The 17,652-nt window shown below is 36.5% G+C and overlaps 1 protein-coding gene across 3 annotated transcripts in view; it reads right to left on the bottom strand.

Annotated features, from left to right (window-relative positions):
• The window catches only part of SCLT1 (sodium channel and clathrin linker 1), a 220,950-nt gene that overhangs the window by 79,706 nt on the left and 123,592 nt on the right, over positions 1-17,652 (bottom strand). For all 3 annotated transcript variants that reach the window (XR_006709835.1, XM_045467740.1, XM_045467749.1), the window contains one exon: positions 14,353-14,451. Coding sequence is in view for 2 of the 3 variants with exons in the window: in XM_045467740.1 (XP_045323696.1) it covers positions 14,353-14,451 (99 nt within the window). In the remaining variant the exon portion in view is untranslated. The remainder of the gene's footprint in view (positions 1-14,352; positions 14,452-17,652) is intronic.

Genomic DNA, 17,652 nt, shown 5'->3' with positions numbered 1-17,652 from the left:
AAAGGTCTCAAATACACAACTTAACTTTACACCTTAAAGAGCTGGAAAAAGAACAAATAAAGCCCAAAACCAGCAAAAGAAGGGAAATAATAAAGATTAGAGCAGAAATCAATGATATAGATTGAGTCAAAGAAACAACAGATCAACAGAACCCGGAGTTGGTTGTTTGAAAGAATTAAGAAAATTGATAAACTCCTAGCCAGATGGATCAAAATGAAAAAGGAGAGGAGAATGAATAAGGAGAATGAAAGAAGAGAGATCATCACACCAGAGAAATACAAACTATAATAAGAGAATATTATGAGCAATTATATGCCAACAAACTGGTCAATCTGGAAGAAATGGAAAATTTGAATAGACCCACAACCAGTAAAGAAATTAAATCAGTAATCAAAAATCTCCCCAAAAACAAGAGTCCAGGGCTGGAAGGCTTTCCAGGGGAATTCTACCAAACATTTAAAGAAAAGTTAACACCTATCCTTTAAACCTGTTCCAAAAAATAGAAATGGAAAGAAAACTTTCAAACTCATTCTACAAGGCCAGCATTACCTTGAATCCAAAACCAGACAAAGACCCCCTACTAAAAAGGAGAACTACATACCAATTCCTTTGATGAACATGGATGCAAAAAATCTCAACAAGATACTAGCAAACCGGATCCAACAATACATGAAAAGATTTATTCACCAGAATCAAGTGGGATTTATTCCTGTGATCCAGAGCTGGTTCAATATCCACAAATCAATTAATGTGATACATCACATAAATTAAAAAAAGGGTAAGAACCACATGATCCTCTCAATAGATGCAGAGAAAGAATCTGACAACATACAGTATCCTTTCTTGATAGCTGTTAAGAAAGTAGGGATAGAAGGAACATACCTCAAGATCATAAAGACCAGATACGAAAGACTGACTGCTAATATCATCCTCAATAGAGAAAAACTGACAGCTTTCCCTCTAAGGTCAGGAACACGACAAGGAGGCCCAATCTCTCCACTACACTGTTATTCAAAATAGTGTTGGAAGTCTGAGCCTCGGCAATCAGACAAAAAAAAAAAAAGAAATAAGAGGCATCTAGATCAGCAAGGAGGAAGTCACACTTTCACTCTTCGCAGATGACGTGATATTTTATGTGGAAAACCTGAAAGACTCCATCAAAAAACTGCTAGAACTGATCCAGGAATTCAGCAAAGTAGCAGAATATAAATTCAATGTACAGGAATCACATTTCTATACACCAATAATGAAGCAACAGAAAGAGATAACAGGGAATTGATCCCATTTACAATTGCATGAAAAACCATAAATATCTAGGAATAAACTTAAAAAAAGAGGTGAAAAATCTATACACTGAAAACTATAGAAAGGTTATGAAAGAAATGGAAGAAGACACAGAACAGTGGAAAAACATTCCATGCTCGTGGATTGGAAGAACAAATATTGTTAAAATGTCGATACTACCCAAAGCAATCTACATTCAATACAACCCCTATCAAAGTAACACCAGCATTCTTCACAGAGCTGGAACAAACAGTCTAAAATTTGTTTGGTACCAGAAAAGACCCTGAATAGCCAAAGTAATTTTGAAAAGGAAACCAAAGCTGGAGGCATCACATTTCCAGACTTTAAGCTGTATTACAAAGTTGTAATCATCAAGACAGTATGGTACTAGAACAAAAACAGACACATAGATCAATGGAACAGAACCCAAAACCCAGAAATGGACCCACAAACGTATGGGCAACCAATCTTTGACAAAGCAGGAAAGAATGTCCAATGGAAAATAGACCATCTCTTCTGAAAACAGTGTTGGGAAAACTGGACAGCCAAATGCAGAACAATGAATCTGGACCACTTTCTTACACCATACACAAAATAACCTCAAATTGGATGAAAGAATTAAACATAAGACAGGAAGGCATCAAAATCCTAGAGGAGAAAACAGGTAACAACCTCTTTGACCTCAGCTGTAGCAACCTCTCACTGGTCTCCAGAGGCAAGGGAAACTAAAGGAAAAATGAACTATTGGGACTTTATCCAAATAAAAAGCTTCTGCACAGCGAAGGAAACAATCAGCAAAACTAATAGGCAACCGGCGAAATGGGAGAAGATATTTGAAACAACATATCAGATAAAGGGTTAGTATCCAAAATCTATAAATAACTTATATCAAACTCAACATCCAAAAAATTAATAATCCAGTGAAGAAATGGGCAAAAGACATGAATAGATACTTTTCCATAAGAGAGATCCAGATGGCTAACAGACACATGAAAAGATGCTCAACATCACTCATTAGCAGGAAAACACAAATCAAAACCAAAATGAGATACCACCTCACACTTATCAGAATGGCTAAAATTAACAACTCAGGCCACAACAGATGTTGGCAAGGATGTGGAGAAAGAGGAATCCTTTTGCACTGCTGGTGGGAATGCAAACTGGTGCATTCCCTCTGGAAAACAGAATGGAGGTTCCTCAAAAAATTAAAAATAGAACTACCCTACGACCCAGCAACGGCACTACTACATATTTATCTGAAGGATACAAAAATGCTGATTCAAAGGGGCACACGCAGCCCCTTTTTTTATAGCAGCTCTATCAACAATAGCCAAAGAATGGAAAGAACCTAAATGTCCATCCACTGATGTATGGATAAAAAAGATGTAGCATATATATTCAATGGACTATTACTCAGCAATCAAAAAGAATGCAATCTTACCATCTGCAACAAGGTAGATGGAACTAGAGTGTATTATGCTAAGCGATGTAAGTCAGCCAGAGAAAGATAAATAGGATACAATTTCACTCATATGTGGAATTTAAGAAACAAAACAGAAGAACATAGAAGGGAAACAAAAATAAGATAAAAACGGAGAGGGAGGCAAACCATAAGAAACTCTTAAGTACAGAAAACAAACAGGTTTGCTGGTGGATAGTTGGGTAGGGGGATGGGCTAAATGAGCAATGGGCATGAAGACGGTCACTTACTGGGATGAACACTGGGTCTCGTATTATTATATGTAAGTGATGAGTCACTAAATTCTATTCCTGAAATTATTACACTATGTGTAATATACACTATTACACTATGTGTAATATACACTATGTGTAATAATTTGGATTTAAATTAAAAAAAAAAAAGGTCGTGAGGAATATTGATACTGATGCTATCATCAGTAAACATACGATCAACAAAGATTTTTGGAAATATTCTAGATCTTATAAAATAGATTATTTCTAAAACATGATGTAAACCTTCTTTAGAACACTTATAAAATTGACATATATTTTATTTGGTTAATTAATAGAAGTTATTTTTCTGAAGACCTGACAAACATATGTGGGTCCATTTTAGCTCTATTTTAGATTTTGATGTAAACTTTGCCTATGAATAATTGTATAAAGGATCAATCCATCCTATTTATGGGTCAGTGATAATCATAGTTACTATTTACAGAGGTTTGATGTGTTAATGACTACTTAGAGCAGTGTGTTATTATCTGATTCTCACCAACAATCTGCTTAAGTAGTCAGTATCTTCATTATAGAAGAGGAAGATCAAGGCACAGAGAAATTAAGTCATGAAGGTTTTTAGAATATACAAGTTTTGGTTTCTATAAGGCCAGTCATGTCTGCTTGTCTCTCTCTCACACAATTTTTTAAAAGTGTTCTTTTTAGTATCCAGAAATGAATGCAGCTAGCATGAGGGTTTATGACCATAGTCGTATATATATTTTAAAACATTTTTACAATAATGTTGATGACTTCAGCAAATTAAAGTATTCATACTTTAAAAAAGACTGTGTATAACTACTGAGACTGATGGTGTATCATCAATAAAATTATATGCTGCAGAGGTCATAGAAAATTTTCTGAGGTTGGTATCTGATAAAATATAATGTAAACCCTGCTATATGAGCAAATAACATGTTTCTGGAGGTAGTTTAATGTGGTTGGGGTTCAGAAGTCTGTAAGGGAACTAAAATCCCCTCTTACCCAACCTCACTTTCTTTATGTAAACATTTTCTTTTATAGTTTATGGATAGTAAGGATATCTATAAACTAAATAGTAAGACAAATTAACAAGAGACAGAAATAGAAAAGGACAATGATAGTACAAATACTGCCTAACAGGATGAATATAATTTTGATCACCAACTTTAAGCCATGACTTAAAATAAACAGAAAATCAAAATCAAAACCAGTATCAAATAATTTTTTTTCACAAATTAAGTTTTACTTGAGAGAGATCTGAGCAATAGCTTTTTCTGCATTTTAAAGAAATAAGCTATTGCCATATTTTGTTCAGTTTTATAGCCAGAACATAAATATGTGATAATTTATTCATTATATTTACTTTAGTTAAAAAAAAGATACCACTTAAGTCATTAGATGTAAGTTATCCCCAATTCAACAAATTAATTCTACATATTTGGAGGACATATTAAATTATAATAATGGGACAATTACCAATACAGGTGAAAATTTTCAATCAAAAACATTAAAAATGTTTTAAAAGTATAAGGAAATACATATTACATGTTGTATAAAATCTTATTATAGTTTGTTTACAAAAATACCTACTCTTGAAATTCCACACCTGCAGAATTACAATATGTAGAAAGTGAAAGATTCCTCATTATTCTATCTTCCAGGCTTAACATTATTCAGAGATTCATGTATAGGTCTCCAGAATTTTTTGTTTCACAGATGGTTACAACATTTCTTTGATAATTTGCAATTAAATGAAAATTCAAAGGACAATGCTAAAAATAGTGCTTATCTCTGGGTACTGGAATTATGATTTTAATTTTCTTTTACATTTCTTTCTCTTACATTTCTTTTTATAATGAACATGTATTACTTTTTAATAATAATAACAATAAAGTTTACTTTAAAAAATCAACTTGGCAATAGTGTGGGACTTGGAGAAAGCAGGGATCCAGCAAAGTGCTTGGCACACAGTTAGTGCTCAATAATTACTTCTTTTAAATTATATTATTTTTATTTTTTTATTTTTTAGAGAGAGATAGATAGCATGTGAGCGGGGGAAGGGGAAGGAGAAAGAGAGAGAATCTTAAGCAAGCCCCACGCTTAGCACAGATCCCGATATGAGGATGGATCTCACGACCCTGGGATCATGACCTGAGCTGAAATCAAGAGGCTGGCACTGAACTGACTGAGCCACCCACACACCCCTCAATAGCTATTTCTCAATAATTACTTCTTGAGTAAATAGTTGGAATACTACAGAAAGGCTGGATGCAAGGAAATCAAATGGAATCCACAAGGAAGGGAAGATAAGGGAGTAAGAGAGGGAGTTTGTTTTAGAAATGTCGGGCTTCAGATGCCTGGTGGGACTACTAGGTAGAGAAGGAGTTGAATATTCATGTTTGTAAAAAGGTTTAAATTGAATATAGAGATCATAATATCTTTGAAAAATTATACTAAGATTATTTAAGGACTTGTGCAAAAGACAACTTCTATCAACTTTAAAATCAATGCGAATTTATTTTAGGATTAGGAAAAAAATTAGAGGACTTTTCAGATGATGAGTACTTTGAGAAAACATTTTTATCACTGAAAGTCACAGAATTTATTAAATATTTTGAAGATATGCCATCAAAAATATTTCAAACTATGATTTTTTGGTTGGGAGAAGATGGCAGAGGAGGAGGACACTGGGCTCACCGTGTCCTGCTGATCACTTAGATTCCACCCAAATCTCCCTAAATAACCCAGAAAACTGCCAGAAGACTACCAAAACGGACTCTCCAGAGCTAAGTGTAGACAAGAAGCTCATGGAAGAGGGTAGGAATGGCGGAGAGGCAGTGCGCGCTACAGGGACTGGTGGGAGGGAGCCGGATGGCAGAGGGGCAGTCCGCCCAGCAAGGCAGAGCCCCCAAGTCTGGCTTGTAAAAGCGGAGGGGCCGGACTGCCTGAGTTCTGACAGCCAGCAGGACTTAACATCTGGAATGTTATAAGTCAACAGCTCTGCTCGGAAAGCGGGAGGGTGAGAGGACACCAGGAGGGAGAGGTGTTGAGCCCCGGAAGACAGAGCTCAGCTCGCAGGGAACACAGGCGCTGGCCAGGGCCATCTCCCTCGCCCATCCCCCAGCTGAAACCCCAAAGGGAACCAGTTTCTGTCACCGAACTTGCTTGCACCGTGCAAACACCCAACTCTGTGCTTCTGTGGATCCATCTCTCCAACGGGTCTGCCTGCCTCCCTCCAGGTGCTGCAGGGCCCCTCCCGCAGGGGACCACCGACAGCAAAGCGAGGTAAGCCTGCCCCTCCTGCCCCTGTGCACCTTGTGGATCCACCCTGGCTAATATGCCAGATCCCATAGAAGCAGCACCACAAGCCTGGCAGGGTGCAAGTAGCCCAGAGGGGCCACACCACTCCACAGTGAGTCCTGCCCCTGGGAGAGGGGAAGAGAAGGTACACACCAGTCTGACTGTGGCCCCAGCGGGGGGCTGGGGGAAGACATAGGGACTGACTGAGGCCCCACCCACCAACACAAGTTACTCCAGACAGCACAGGGGAAGTGCCCTGCAGTTCCCTGCCACTCCAGGGACTATCCAAATGACAAAACGGAAGAATTCTCCTCAAAAGAAACTCCAGGAAGTAGCTAACAAATTGATCAAAAACGATTTAAGCAATATAACAGAACATGAATTTAAAATAATAGTCATAAAATTAATCACTGGGCTTGAAAAAAGTATAGAGGACAGCAGAGAATCTCTGCAGCAAGCAGAGAGATCAAGGGACTAAGAAAGAGTCAGGAGGAGCTAAAAAATGCTATAAATGAGGTGCAAAATAAAATGGAGGCGACCACACCTTGGATTGAAGAGGCAGAGGAGAGAATAGGTGAATTAGAAGATTAAATTATGGAAAAAGAGGAAGCTGAGAAAAACAGATAAAAAAATCCAGGAGTATGAGGGGAGAATTACAGAATGAAGTGATGCAATGAAACGGAACAATATCCATATAATAGGAATTCCAGAAGAGGAAGAGAGAGAGAAAGGGGCTGAAGGTGTACTTGAAAAAATCATAGATGAGAACTTCCCTGATCTGGAGAAGGAAAAAGGCATTGAAATCCAAGAGGCACAGAGAACTCCTTTCAGACATAACTTGAATCGATCTTCTGCATGACATATCACAGTCAAACTGGCAAAATACAAGGATAAAGAGAAAATTCTGAAAGCAGCTAGGGATAAACACGTTCTAACATATAAAGGGAGACCGATAAGACTAGTGATGGATCTATCTACTGAAACTTGGCAGGCCAGAAAGGAATGGCAGGAAATCTTCAATGTGATTAACAGAAAAAATATGCAGCTGAGAATCCTTTATCCAGCAAGTCTGTCATTTAGAATAGAGGAGAGATAAAGGTCTTCCCAAACAAAAACTGAAGGAATTCATCACCACTAAACCAACCCTACAGGAGATCCAAAGGGGGACTCTGTGAGTGAAATGTTGCAAGGACCACAAAGTACCACAGACATCACTACAAGCATGAAACTTACAGACATCACAATGACTCTAAACTCATATCTTTCTATAATAACACTGAATATAAATGGACTAAATGCACCAAACAAAAGACATAGGGTATCAGAATGGATAAAAAACAAGACCCATCTACTTGCTGTCTATGAGAGACTCATTTGAGACCTGAGGACACCTTCAGATTGAAAGTGAGGGGATGGAGAACTATTTATCATGCCACTGGAACTCAAAAGAAAGCTGGAGTAGCCATACTTATATCAGACAAACTAGACTTTAAATTAAAGGCTGTAACAAGAGATGAAGAAGGGCATTATATAATAATCACAGGTCTATCCATCAGGAAGAGCTAACAATTATAAATGTCTATGCGCCAAATATGGGAGCTCCCAAATATATAAAACAATTACTCACAAACATAAGCAACCTTAGATAAGAATGTGATAATTGCAGGGGACTTTAATACTCCACTTACAACAATGGATAGATCATCTAGACACACGATCAATAAAGAAACAAGGGCCCTGAATGATACACTGGATCAGATGGACTTGACAGATATATTTAGAACTCTGTATCCCAAAGCAACAGAATATACTTTCTTCCTGAGTGCACATGGAACCTTCTCCAAGATAGATCACATACTGGGTAACAAAAAAGCCCTTCATAAGTATACAAGAATTGAGATCATACCATGCATACTTTCAGACCACAATGCTATAAAGCTTGAAATCAACCACAGGAAAAAGTCTGGAAAACCTCCAAAAGCATGGAGGTTAAAGAACACCCTACTAAAGAATGAATGGCTCAACCAGGCAATTAAAAAAGAAATTTAAAAATATATGGAAACAAATGAAAATGAAAATACAACAATCCAAATGCTTTGGGATGCAGCGAAGGCAGTCCTGAGAGGAAAATACATTGCAATCCAGGCCTATCTCAAGAAACAAGAAAAATCCCAAATACAGAACTTAACAGCACACCTAAAGGAAATAGAAGCAGAACAGCAAAGTCACCCCAAACCCAGCAGAAAAAGAGAAATAATAAAGATCAGAGCAGAAATAAACAATATAGAATCTAAAAAACCTGTAGAGCAGATCAATGAAACCAAGAGTTGGCGTTTTGAAAAAATAAACAAAATCGATAAACCTCAGCCACGCTTCTCAGAAAGAAAAGGAAGATGACCGAAATAGATAAAATCATGAATGAAAATGGAATTATTACAACCAATCCCTCAGAAATACAAGCAATTATCAAGGAATACTATGAAAAATTATATGCCAACAAACTGGACAACCTGGAAGAAATGGACAAAGTCCTAAGTACCCACACACTTCCAAAACTCAAACAGGAAGAAATAGAAAACTTGAACAGACCCATAACCGGCAAAGAAATTGAATCAGTTATCAAAAATCTCCCAACAAATAAGAGTCCAGGACCAGATGGCTTCCCAGGGGAATTTTACCAGACATTTAAAGCAGAGATAATAACTATCCTTCTCAAGCTATTCCAAAAAATAGAAAGGGAAGGAAAACTTCCAGACTCATTCTATGAAGCCAGCATTACTTTGATTCCCAAACCAGACAGAGACCCAGCAAAAAAAGAGAACTATAGGCCAATATCCCTGATGAATATGGATGCAAAAATTCTCAATAAGATAGTAGCAAATTGAATTCAACAGCATATAAAAAGAATTATACACCATGATCAAGTGGGATTCATTCCTGGGCTGCAGGGCTGGTTCAACATTCACAAATCAATCAATGTGATACATCACATTAATAAAAGAAAAGAACCATATGATCCTGTCAATCGATGCAGAAAAAGCATTTGACAAAATTCAGCATCCTTTCTTAATAAAAACCCTCGAGAAAGTCGGGATAGAAGGAACATACTTAAACATCATAAAAGCCATTTATGAAAAGCCCACAGCTAATATCATCCTCAATGGGGAAAAACTGAGAACTTTTTCCCTGAGATCAGGAACATGACAGGGATGTCCACTCTCACCGCTGTTGTTTAACATTGTATTGAAAGTGCTAGCATCAGCAATTAGACAACAAAAGGAAATCAAAGGCATCAAAATTGGCAAAGATGAAGTCAAGCTTTCACTTTTTGCAGATGACATGATATTATACATGGAAAATCTGATAGACTCCACCAAAAGTCTGCTAGAACTGATACATGAATTCAGCAAAGTCGCAGGATACAAAATCAATGTACAGAAATCAGTTGCATTCTTATACACTAATAATGAAGCAACAGAAAGACAAATCAAGAAACTAATCCCATTCACAATTGCACCAAGAAGCATAAAATACCTAGGAATAAACCTAACCAACGATGTAAAAGATCTGTATGCTGAAAACTGTAGAAAGCTTATGAAGGAAACTGAAGAAGATATAAAGAAATGGAAAAACATTCTGTGCTCATGGATTGGAAGAATAAATATTGTTAAAATGTCAATACTACCCAAAGCTATCTACACATTCAATGCAATCCCAATCAAAATTGCACCAGCATTCTTCTCGAAGCTAGAACAAGCAATCCTAAAATTTGTACGGAACCACAAAAGACCCCAAATAGCCTAAGTAATTTTGAAGAAGAAGACCAAAGCAGGAGGCATCACAATCCCAGACTTTAGCCTCTACCACAAAGCTGTCATCATCAAGACAGCATGGTATTGGCACAAAAACAGACACATAGACCAATTGACCAATAGAATAGAAACCCCAGAACTAGACCCACAAAAGTATGGCCAACTAATCTTTGACAACACAGGAAAGGATATCCGATGGAAAAAAGACAGTCTCTTTAACAAATGGTGCTGGGAGAACTGGACAGCAACATGCAGAAGGATGAAACTAGATCACTTTCTTACACCATTCACAAACATAAACTCAAAATGGATAAAGTACCTGAATGTGAGACAGGAAACCATCAAAACCCTAGAGGAGAAAGCAGGAAAAGACCTCTCTGACCTCAGCCGCAGAAATTTCTTACTTGACACATCCCCAAAGGCAAGGGAATTAAAAGCAAAAATGAACTATTGGGACCTCATGAAGATAAAAAGCTTCTGCACAGCAAAGGAAACAATCAACAAAACTACAAGGCAACCAACGGAATGGGAAAAGATATTTCCAAATGACATGTGAGACAAAGGGCTAGTATCCAAAATCTATAAAGAACTCACCAAACTCCACACCCGAAAAACAAATAATCCAGTGAAGAAATGGGTAGAAAACATGAATAGACACCTCTCTAAAGAAGACATCCAGATGGCCAACAGGCACATGAGAAGATGCTCAATGTCACTCCTCATCAGGGAAATACAAATCAAAACCACACTCAGATATCACCTCATGCCAGTCACAGTGGCTAAAATGAACCAATCAGGAGAGTATAGATGCTGGTGAGGATATGGAGAAACAGGAACCCTCTTGCACTGTTGGTGGGAATGCAAACTGGTGCAGCCACTCTGGAAAACAGTGTGGAGGTTCCTCAAAAAATTAAAAATAGATCTACCCTATGACCCAGCAATAGCACTGCTAGGAATTTACCCAAGGGATACAGGAGTGCTGATGCATGGGGCACTTGTACCCCAATGTTTATAGCAGCACTTTCAACAATAGCCAAATTATGGAAAGAGCCTAAATGTCCATCAACTGATGAATGGATAAAGAAATTGTGGTTTATATACACAATGGAATACTACGTGGCAATGAGAAAGAATGAAATATCGCTTTTTGTAACAACATGGATGGAACTGGAGAGTGTTATGCTAAGTGAAATAAGTCATAGAGAGAAAGACAGATACCATATGGTTTCACTCTTACGTGGATCCTGAGAAACTTAACAGAAGACCATGGGGATGGGAAGGAAAAAAAAAAAAAAGAGGTTAGAGAGGGAGGGAGCCAAAACATAAGAGACTCTTAAAAACTGAGAACAAACTGAGGGTTAATGGGGGGTGGGAGAGAGGGGAGAGTGGGTGATGGGTATAGAGGAGAGCACCTGTTGGGATGGGCACTGGGTGTTGTATGGAAACCAATTTGACAATAAATTTCATATTAAAAAAAATAATTCAAACTATGGCCAAAGATATAATATTCTTAACCCCAAGAATAGGACAAGGATTCCTACAGAAAGGGTATGTAAATTAGTATTAAAAAAAAATCAATAAACCGGGTTTTAGTTTGGATTCTGCTTCAAATAGAGATTTTATCTTAGGAAATCACCTAATTTCAGCCTGTGATAAAGTAACAGATTTCTAAAAAATACTTTTGCAGCAAGAAACCTTATACAGAGACTCTATAGGAATGAAAATTCTACCACTTAGTTGCTTGGGAGAAAAGCAAGTACATTAGCTTTATTTAACTGATGAGACTTTTTAAAACAAGTCTACTTCAGTCTATCTAGGAGAGAAATAATAATGCCCACAGAAAATACAGGTAAGAAAAGAGTTAACACCTTTATTTTATCCAGTGGAGGAATATACAGTGCATCCAACTACCCTATAGGAGCTCATTTTAAAGGAAAGGAGTATTAATTTTCATTCCTTTTTGTTAACTATTTTCATACACTTTATGGATACACAGGAAATCATTTTAATGTAAATATTATAGTAAAAATGAAAAAACAATAGTTTTGCTAATTCGTGTCTCTGACAAAAATATCAAATAAAAAAATTATAACCAAAGCATGCTGGAAAAGTGGCTGACTCCCTGTCTGAGGTAGGGAAAGTACAAGATGAGAGAGGAACATCATTTATGCAAAAAAGCTGCAGAGACATTATGAGAATAAAAAAAAACCCGATGGTAGTAGGTTATAACAAAAAAATAAGAAGACCAATGAACCATAGCGATATTAAAAAAGGAGAAAAGTCTACCGAAAACTGACAGCTAATAAATGTATAAAAATGATATAATCATTTGTAATCACTCCTTGTAACATATACTTCAGGCAAAGATTATTAATGGATGCTAAGACCAATGGATGATAACTTTTGGTAGAGAGCATAACTGTACAGTCTTCAAGTATCTCCCCCAGTTATTTATAAAGTTTACAAATGGAGAGTTCTGGCCTTACCACCATAACCATGTTGTCAAGCTTAGCTTCAACTAATGCACAACCTGACATTATAGCTTCCTGACATGATGAAGTGGAAGATATACATTATCACTCTGCCAGAAATGATCTGAATCGAATCAAAAAGAAATGATTACAAGAATCCATATGTGGAATATTCTGGATTCTACAAAGGATTCTTTGTCATACACAGAGGAAGACAGAGGACTGGGTTACATTGAGGGAGACTACAGAGACATAGTAGTCAAATGCAATGATATATAAATTTGGGTTGGATCCTGAATTTAAAAAAACAAAAAGCCATAGCCCGCATTGGGCTCCACATACAGCGTGGGGCCTGCTTGGGGCTCTCTCTCCCCCTCTCTCTCTGCCCCTTCCCTGTTTGCATTCTTTTGCTCTCATAATAAATAAACAAACTTTAAAAAACAAAACAAAAAAACCCAAAACCAAAAAAAGCTGTAAAGGATATTTTAGGAAAATATGAGTGTAGATTAAAAATAATACTGATTTTTTTTTAAGGTATGGTAATAGCAGTATGATTGTGTAGTAAAATGTCCTTTCTCAAAGAGAAAAAAATGCCAAGATATTTAGGAGTGAAGTGTCATGATGTCTGCAGTCCATGTCCAAATGGCTGGCAAAAAGAGTGCGTATGTATATAAAGACAGATGGAGTGCGTGTGGCAAGACATTAAGAATTATCTGGCTAAAGGGTAAATAAGTGTTCACTGAACAACGTTTAACCTTTTTATGGGTTTGAAAGTTTCTAAAAATAAAAAAATACACAATTAATGGGAAACAATTATTCACAGTGATTGAGGGTAGAGCTCAAGAATCAACAGACTTGTATTTACATCTAGTTCTGCTACTTCATAGAGGCGGAACCCTAAGCAACCTAAGTATTTTGGTTTTAAAAATGGTTTTTTCTTTCATTTTTAAAATGGGTTTTTGTGGTTTCTTCCTCCACAATTCATGTTATACTTTCAAACTTTACCACCCCACTTATGAACCGATCCATATCCATACCAGAGAAAAGGCAACTAGATATAGGTCGTCCTTGTCTCTTCATATGAACGTAAACCTACATTGCTCAGACAATTTCAACTTCCATAAGCCTTACAATTCAAACCAACAAACAACTCATTATTTTAACACAAAAATATCAGATTTAGTCTTGATAACAGACTTGAAAATAACAACATAATTCACAAATTGCATAAGTGCCAGCATTATGTGATCAAAATAATGCTGGGCTTAGTACAGCAGGAGAAGGTACAGGTGTAAGTTCTGGCTTTAATTAGTATGTAACTTTGAGGGAGTCAATAATCTCTTGGAAGCTTCAGTTTCTTTACCAGTAAAATAAGAGGTCACACCAGATTTCTCCAGTCTTAAGCTGCTCTAAGATACTGCAAGCCAACAGGTTTTTTTCCTCTTAACTTCTTATGCATTCTAAGTTTCTTTCTGAGGCTTCCTTTTAATTTTACACTTCAGGTGTGTTAATCTTCACTATATTCCTAGCCTAACTGCCGCCCCCCTCTCCAAATTCTTCTACTCCCACCCAGGCCCATACTAGCTAAAATGGTAGGGACTGCTTTCCTGAGATAATTTTTATTTGAAATTTAGCACAATTGATGCAATTAGCTGATAATTAATTAGTTATGTCCATCAGGCAAAAACTTAGGTAATATTTAGTTGTAAGTTGTGAAATTCTGTAAACTTTTGAATTTTAAATAATTTTGAAGTTTAAAAACTCCTTACTTCCTTCTTGGTTCTTAGGGTAACATCTTGCACAAGCCGAGACACTGTTTCTTTCATTTTCTCTATATCTTCTTCTTTTTGCTTCTCCTCAAGTAGAGCCTTCAAAAAAATAATCACTTGATGTCATTATAGATCACATCATTATTAATAAAGGTAACATAATAAATGGTTAAAAATCTATCCAATAATCACTTTGTGGAAAGCAAACATCTTATGCTGAACTTCTGGGACATCTCCACTTGGAATCTTGCCTAATCTGTTATTTTCCCTCACCTTCTCACCTGGCTTTATCCTAAAAATTTATTATTTTCCTCTGGTATTTATTTCGGCCAGGGCCATCACTCTTCTAACCCCTAGAAATCTTAGAGTTATTTTTCAATTTTCCTTTTCCTTTACTCCCTATACAAAATAAGTCATCAAGTCTAGGTATTAAAAGTCTTGGAAAAAAATCTCTTGGACTTCCCCTTCTTTCCATTATTTGATATTATTCAAATTATGTCCCTTGTCACCTCATTCCTTGATGTTTCTATCTATCCAATCATTTTCATCTCCCAATTAAAAAATATTCTTATAATCCTAGTTCTGTTGTCAGTCACACTCCCATTTCTCTGCTTCTCTCTGGAGTAAAACTCTAAATTCTGCACTTGCTCATCTCCAATACTTTTTCTTACACCAACTCCAATCAGGCTTTCAACCATCCATTGTCTCCATATTAATAACCTGTGAGTCAATTTTGAGTAACTATCTTATTTGATCTGTCAGCAGCACTTGAGATAACTGATTACTCTCTTTGTTTTATTTTCTTTATTCAGCTTTTAGAACACCACAGTATGGGTTTTCCTCCTAACTCACTGATCACTCCTTTTCAGTCTGCATTGCTGTTTCTTCCTCTTCTTCTAAACCTCTTTAAAAATTGCACTATCCATCAGAGGGGAGATGGGTGGAGGGATGGGTGAAATAGGCTATAGGGATTAAGAAGCACACTTGCGATGAGCACTGGTAATATCTGGAATTGCTGGATCACTATGTTGCACACCTGAAACTAATATCACACTGTATGTTAACTATACTGAAATAAAAAAAAAAATTGATTACCCAAGACTTAAGTCCTTAATCCTTCATTTCCATCTATCCTTTTATGGTTTAATTCAGTATCATGGTTTTAAATATCATTTATATGCTGATAACTCCCAAATTTATACCTCTAGACCAAATATCTTTCTGAGCCTGGAAGTGCTCCAATTCTAGGCATGATTGAATCTTTTTTTTTTTTTTATCATCATATAATAAGTGGCCCTGTGTTTTGACCGTACTATTTTCCAAAGATTCTATACACATTCCCACCTGTTTTTTTTCAATTGTTTAATAAATTTCCTACTGTTTAAATAGGTAAGCTAGTAAGAGGTACAGCTGGTTTTTTGTTGTTGTTGTTTTTTTTTTTTTTTAGGTAGAATTAACAATAAGGTGTTATATTAGCTTCAGGTGCACGATAGAATGATTCAACAGTTCTATACATTACTCAGTGTTCACCATTAAGTGTACTTTTAATCCCCTTTACCTATTTGCTCCATCTCCCTACCCACCTGCCCTCTCTCAACCACCAGTTTGTTCTCCATATTTAAGAGTCTGTTTCTTTTTTTGATCATTTTGTTTTTTAAATTCCACATGAGTGAAATCATATGGTATTGTCTTTCCTCTGACTTATTTCACTAGTATTATACCTTCTAGATCCATCCATGTTGTTACAAATGGTAAGAATTTGTTCTTTTTATGGCTGATTAATGTTCCATTGTATATATATACAGCCCATCCATTCTTTTTTTAATTTAAATTCAAGTTAGTTAACATATAGTGTAGTAGTGGTTTCAGAATTTAGTGATTCATCACTTTCATATAACACTCAGTGCTCATCCCAACAAGTGCCCTCCTTAATGGCCCATCACCCATGCAGCCCATCCCCCACCCAACAACCCTCCAGCACCCTGTTTTTCTGTATTAAAGAGTTTCTTATGATTTGCCTCCCTGTTTTAATCTTATTTTTCTTTCCCTTCTCCTATGTTCATCTGTTTTGTTTCTTAAATACCACATGAGTGAAATCATATCCTATCTGTCTTTGACTGACTTATTTCACTTAGTATAATACACTCTAGTTCCATCCATGTCATTGCAAATGGATTTCATTCCTTTTGATTGCCAAGTAATACTCCGTTGTATATATATACCACCTCTTCCTTATCCATTCATCAGTTGACGGACATTTGGGCTCTTTTCATAATTTGGCTATTATTGATAGCACTGCTATAAATTATTGATAGCACTGCTATAAACATTGGGGTGCATGTGTCCCTTCAAATCAGCATTTTTGTATCCTTTGGATATATACTTAATAATGCAATTGCCGGGTTGTAGGATAGTTCTATTTTGAATTTTTTGAGGAACCTCCATACTGCTTTCCTGAGTAGCTGTACCAATTTGCATTCCCACCAACAGTAAAAAAGTGTTCCCCTTTCTCTGCATCCTCACCAACATCTGTTGTTGCCTGAGTTGTTGATTTTAGCTATTCTCACAACACCAAATCTTCTTTATCCATTCATACATGGATGGGCACTTGGATTGCTTCCATATCCTGGTTATTGTAAATAATGCAGTAACAGCTGTTATGATGTAACCACTTTGTGTGGGAGAATAAGACAATGAGGAAATAGAGAAGCATCATAAGAGAACTATAACACGCTGTGTTCCATGTCTGTTTTTGTGATCAGTTGAGAGAACCCCTGGCTTTGGAATAAGCAACTGAGGGTTGCTTAAACTGAAGGTGGGATTCCTCTAACAATTAAACAATGAGTCAGGAGGGAGCTTAATATGCAGCCATAACCAGTCTCTTTAAGGGTCTGTTGACTTTGGACCTGAGTGAGAAGATTTGAGGGATAGGCAATGAGTATTGTCACTACTTCTCTGTCCATTGTTGTTTACAAAAAATGTTCATCTTTAGTGACCCGATGTTAACAATGTTCATATGACTAGGCTTCAGAGGGGAAAGATAAGTAATTTTGTCCTGCTCTTAACTGTTCTAGCTAACTTAGAGTTAAGAGCACTTCCCAAGAATATTATGTGTATGTTGTGCCTTTCAACCATCCTAAGAGACAGTATGCAAATCACAGATGGGATTATTAGCAGAAAGGCATGACAAGCATTTTGCATTCCCAGTTTAAATAAGGATATTATTTCTTTTTTATTTATTACCTTCTTAATATATGATTTATATCACTGGTTTTGTTTTGTTTTTTTTTTTTCAACGTT

The sequence above is a fragment of the Leopardus geoffroyi genome, chromosome B1, assembly GCF_018350155.1.
Source record: "Leopardus geoffroyi isolate Oge1 chromosome B1, O.geoffroyi_Oge1_pat1.0, whole genome shotgun sequence".
NCBI lineage: Eukaryota > Metazoa > Chordata > Mammalia > Carnivora > Felidae > Leopardus > Leopardus geoffroyi.
Note: the sequence above shows the minus strand (reverse complement) of the source record. Positions and strands in the feature narration are given on the sequence as shown.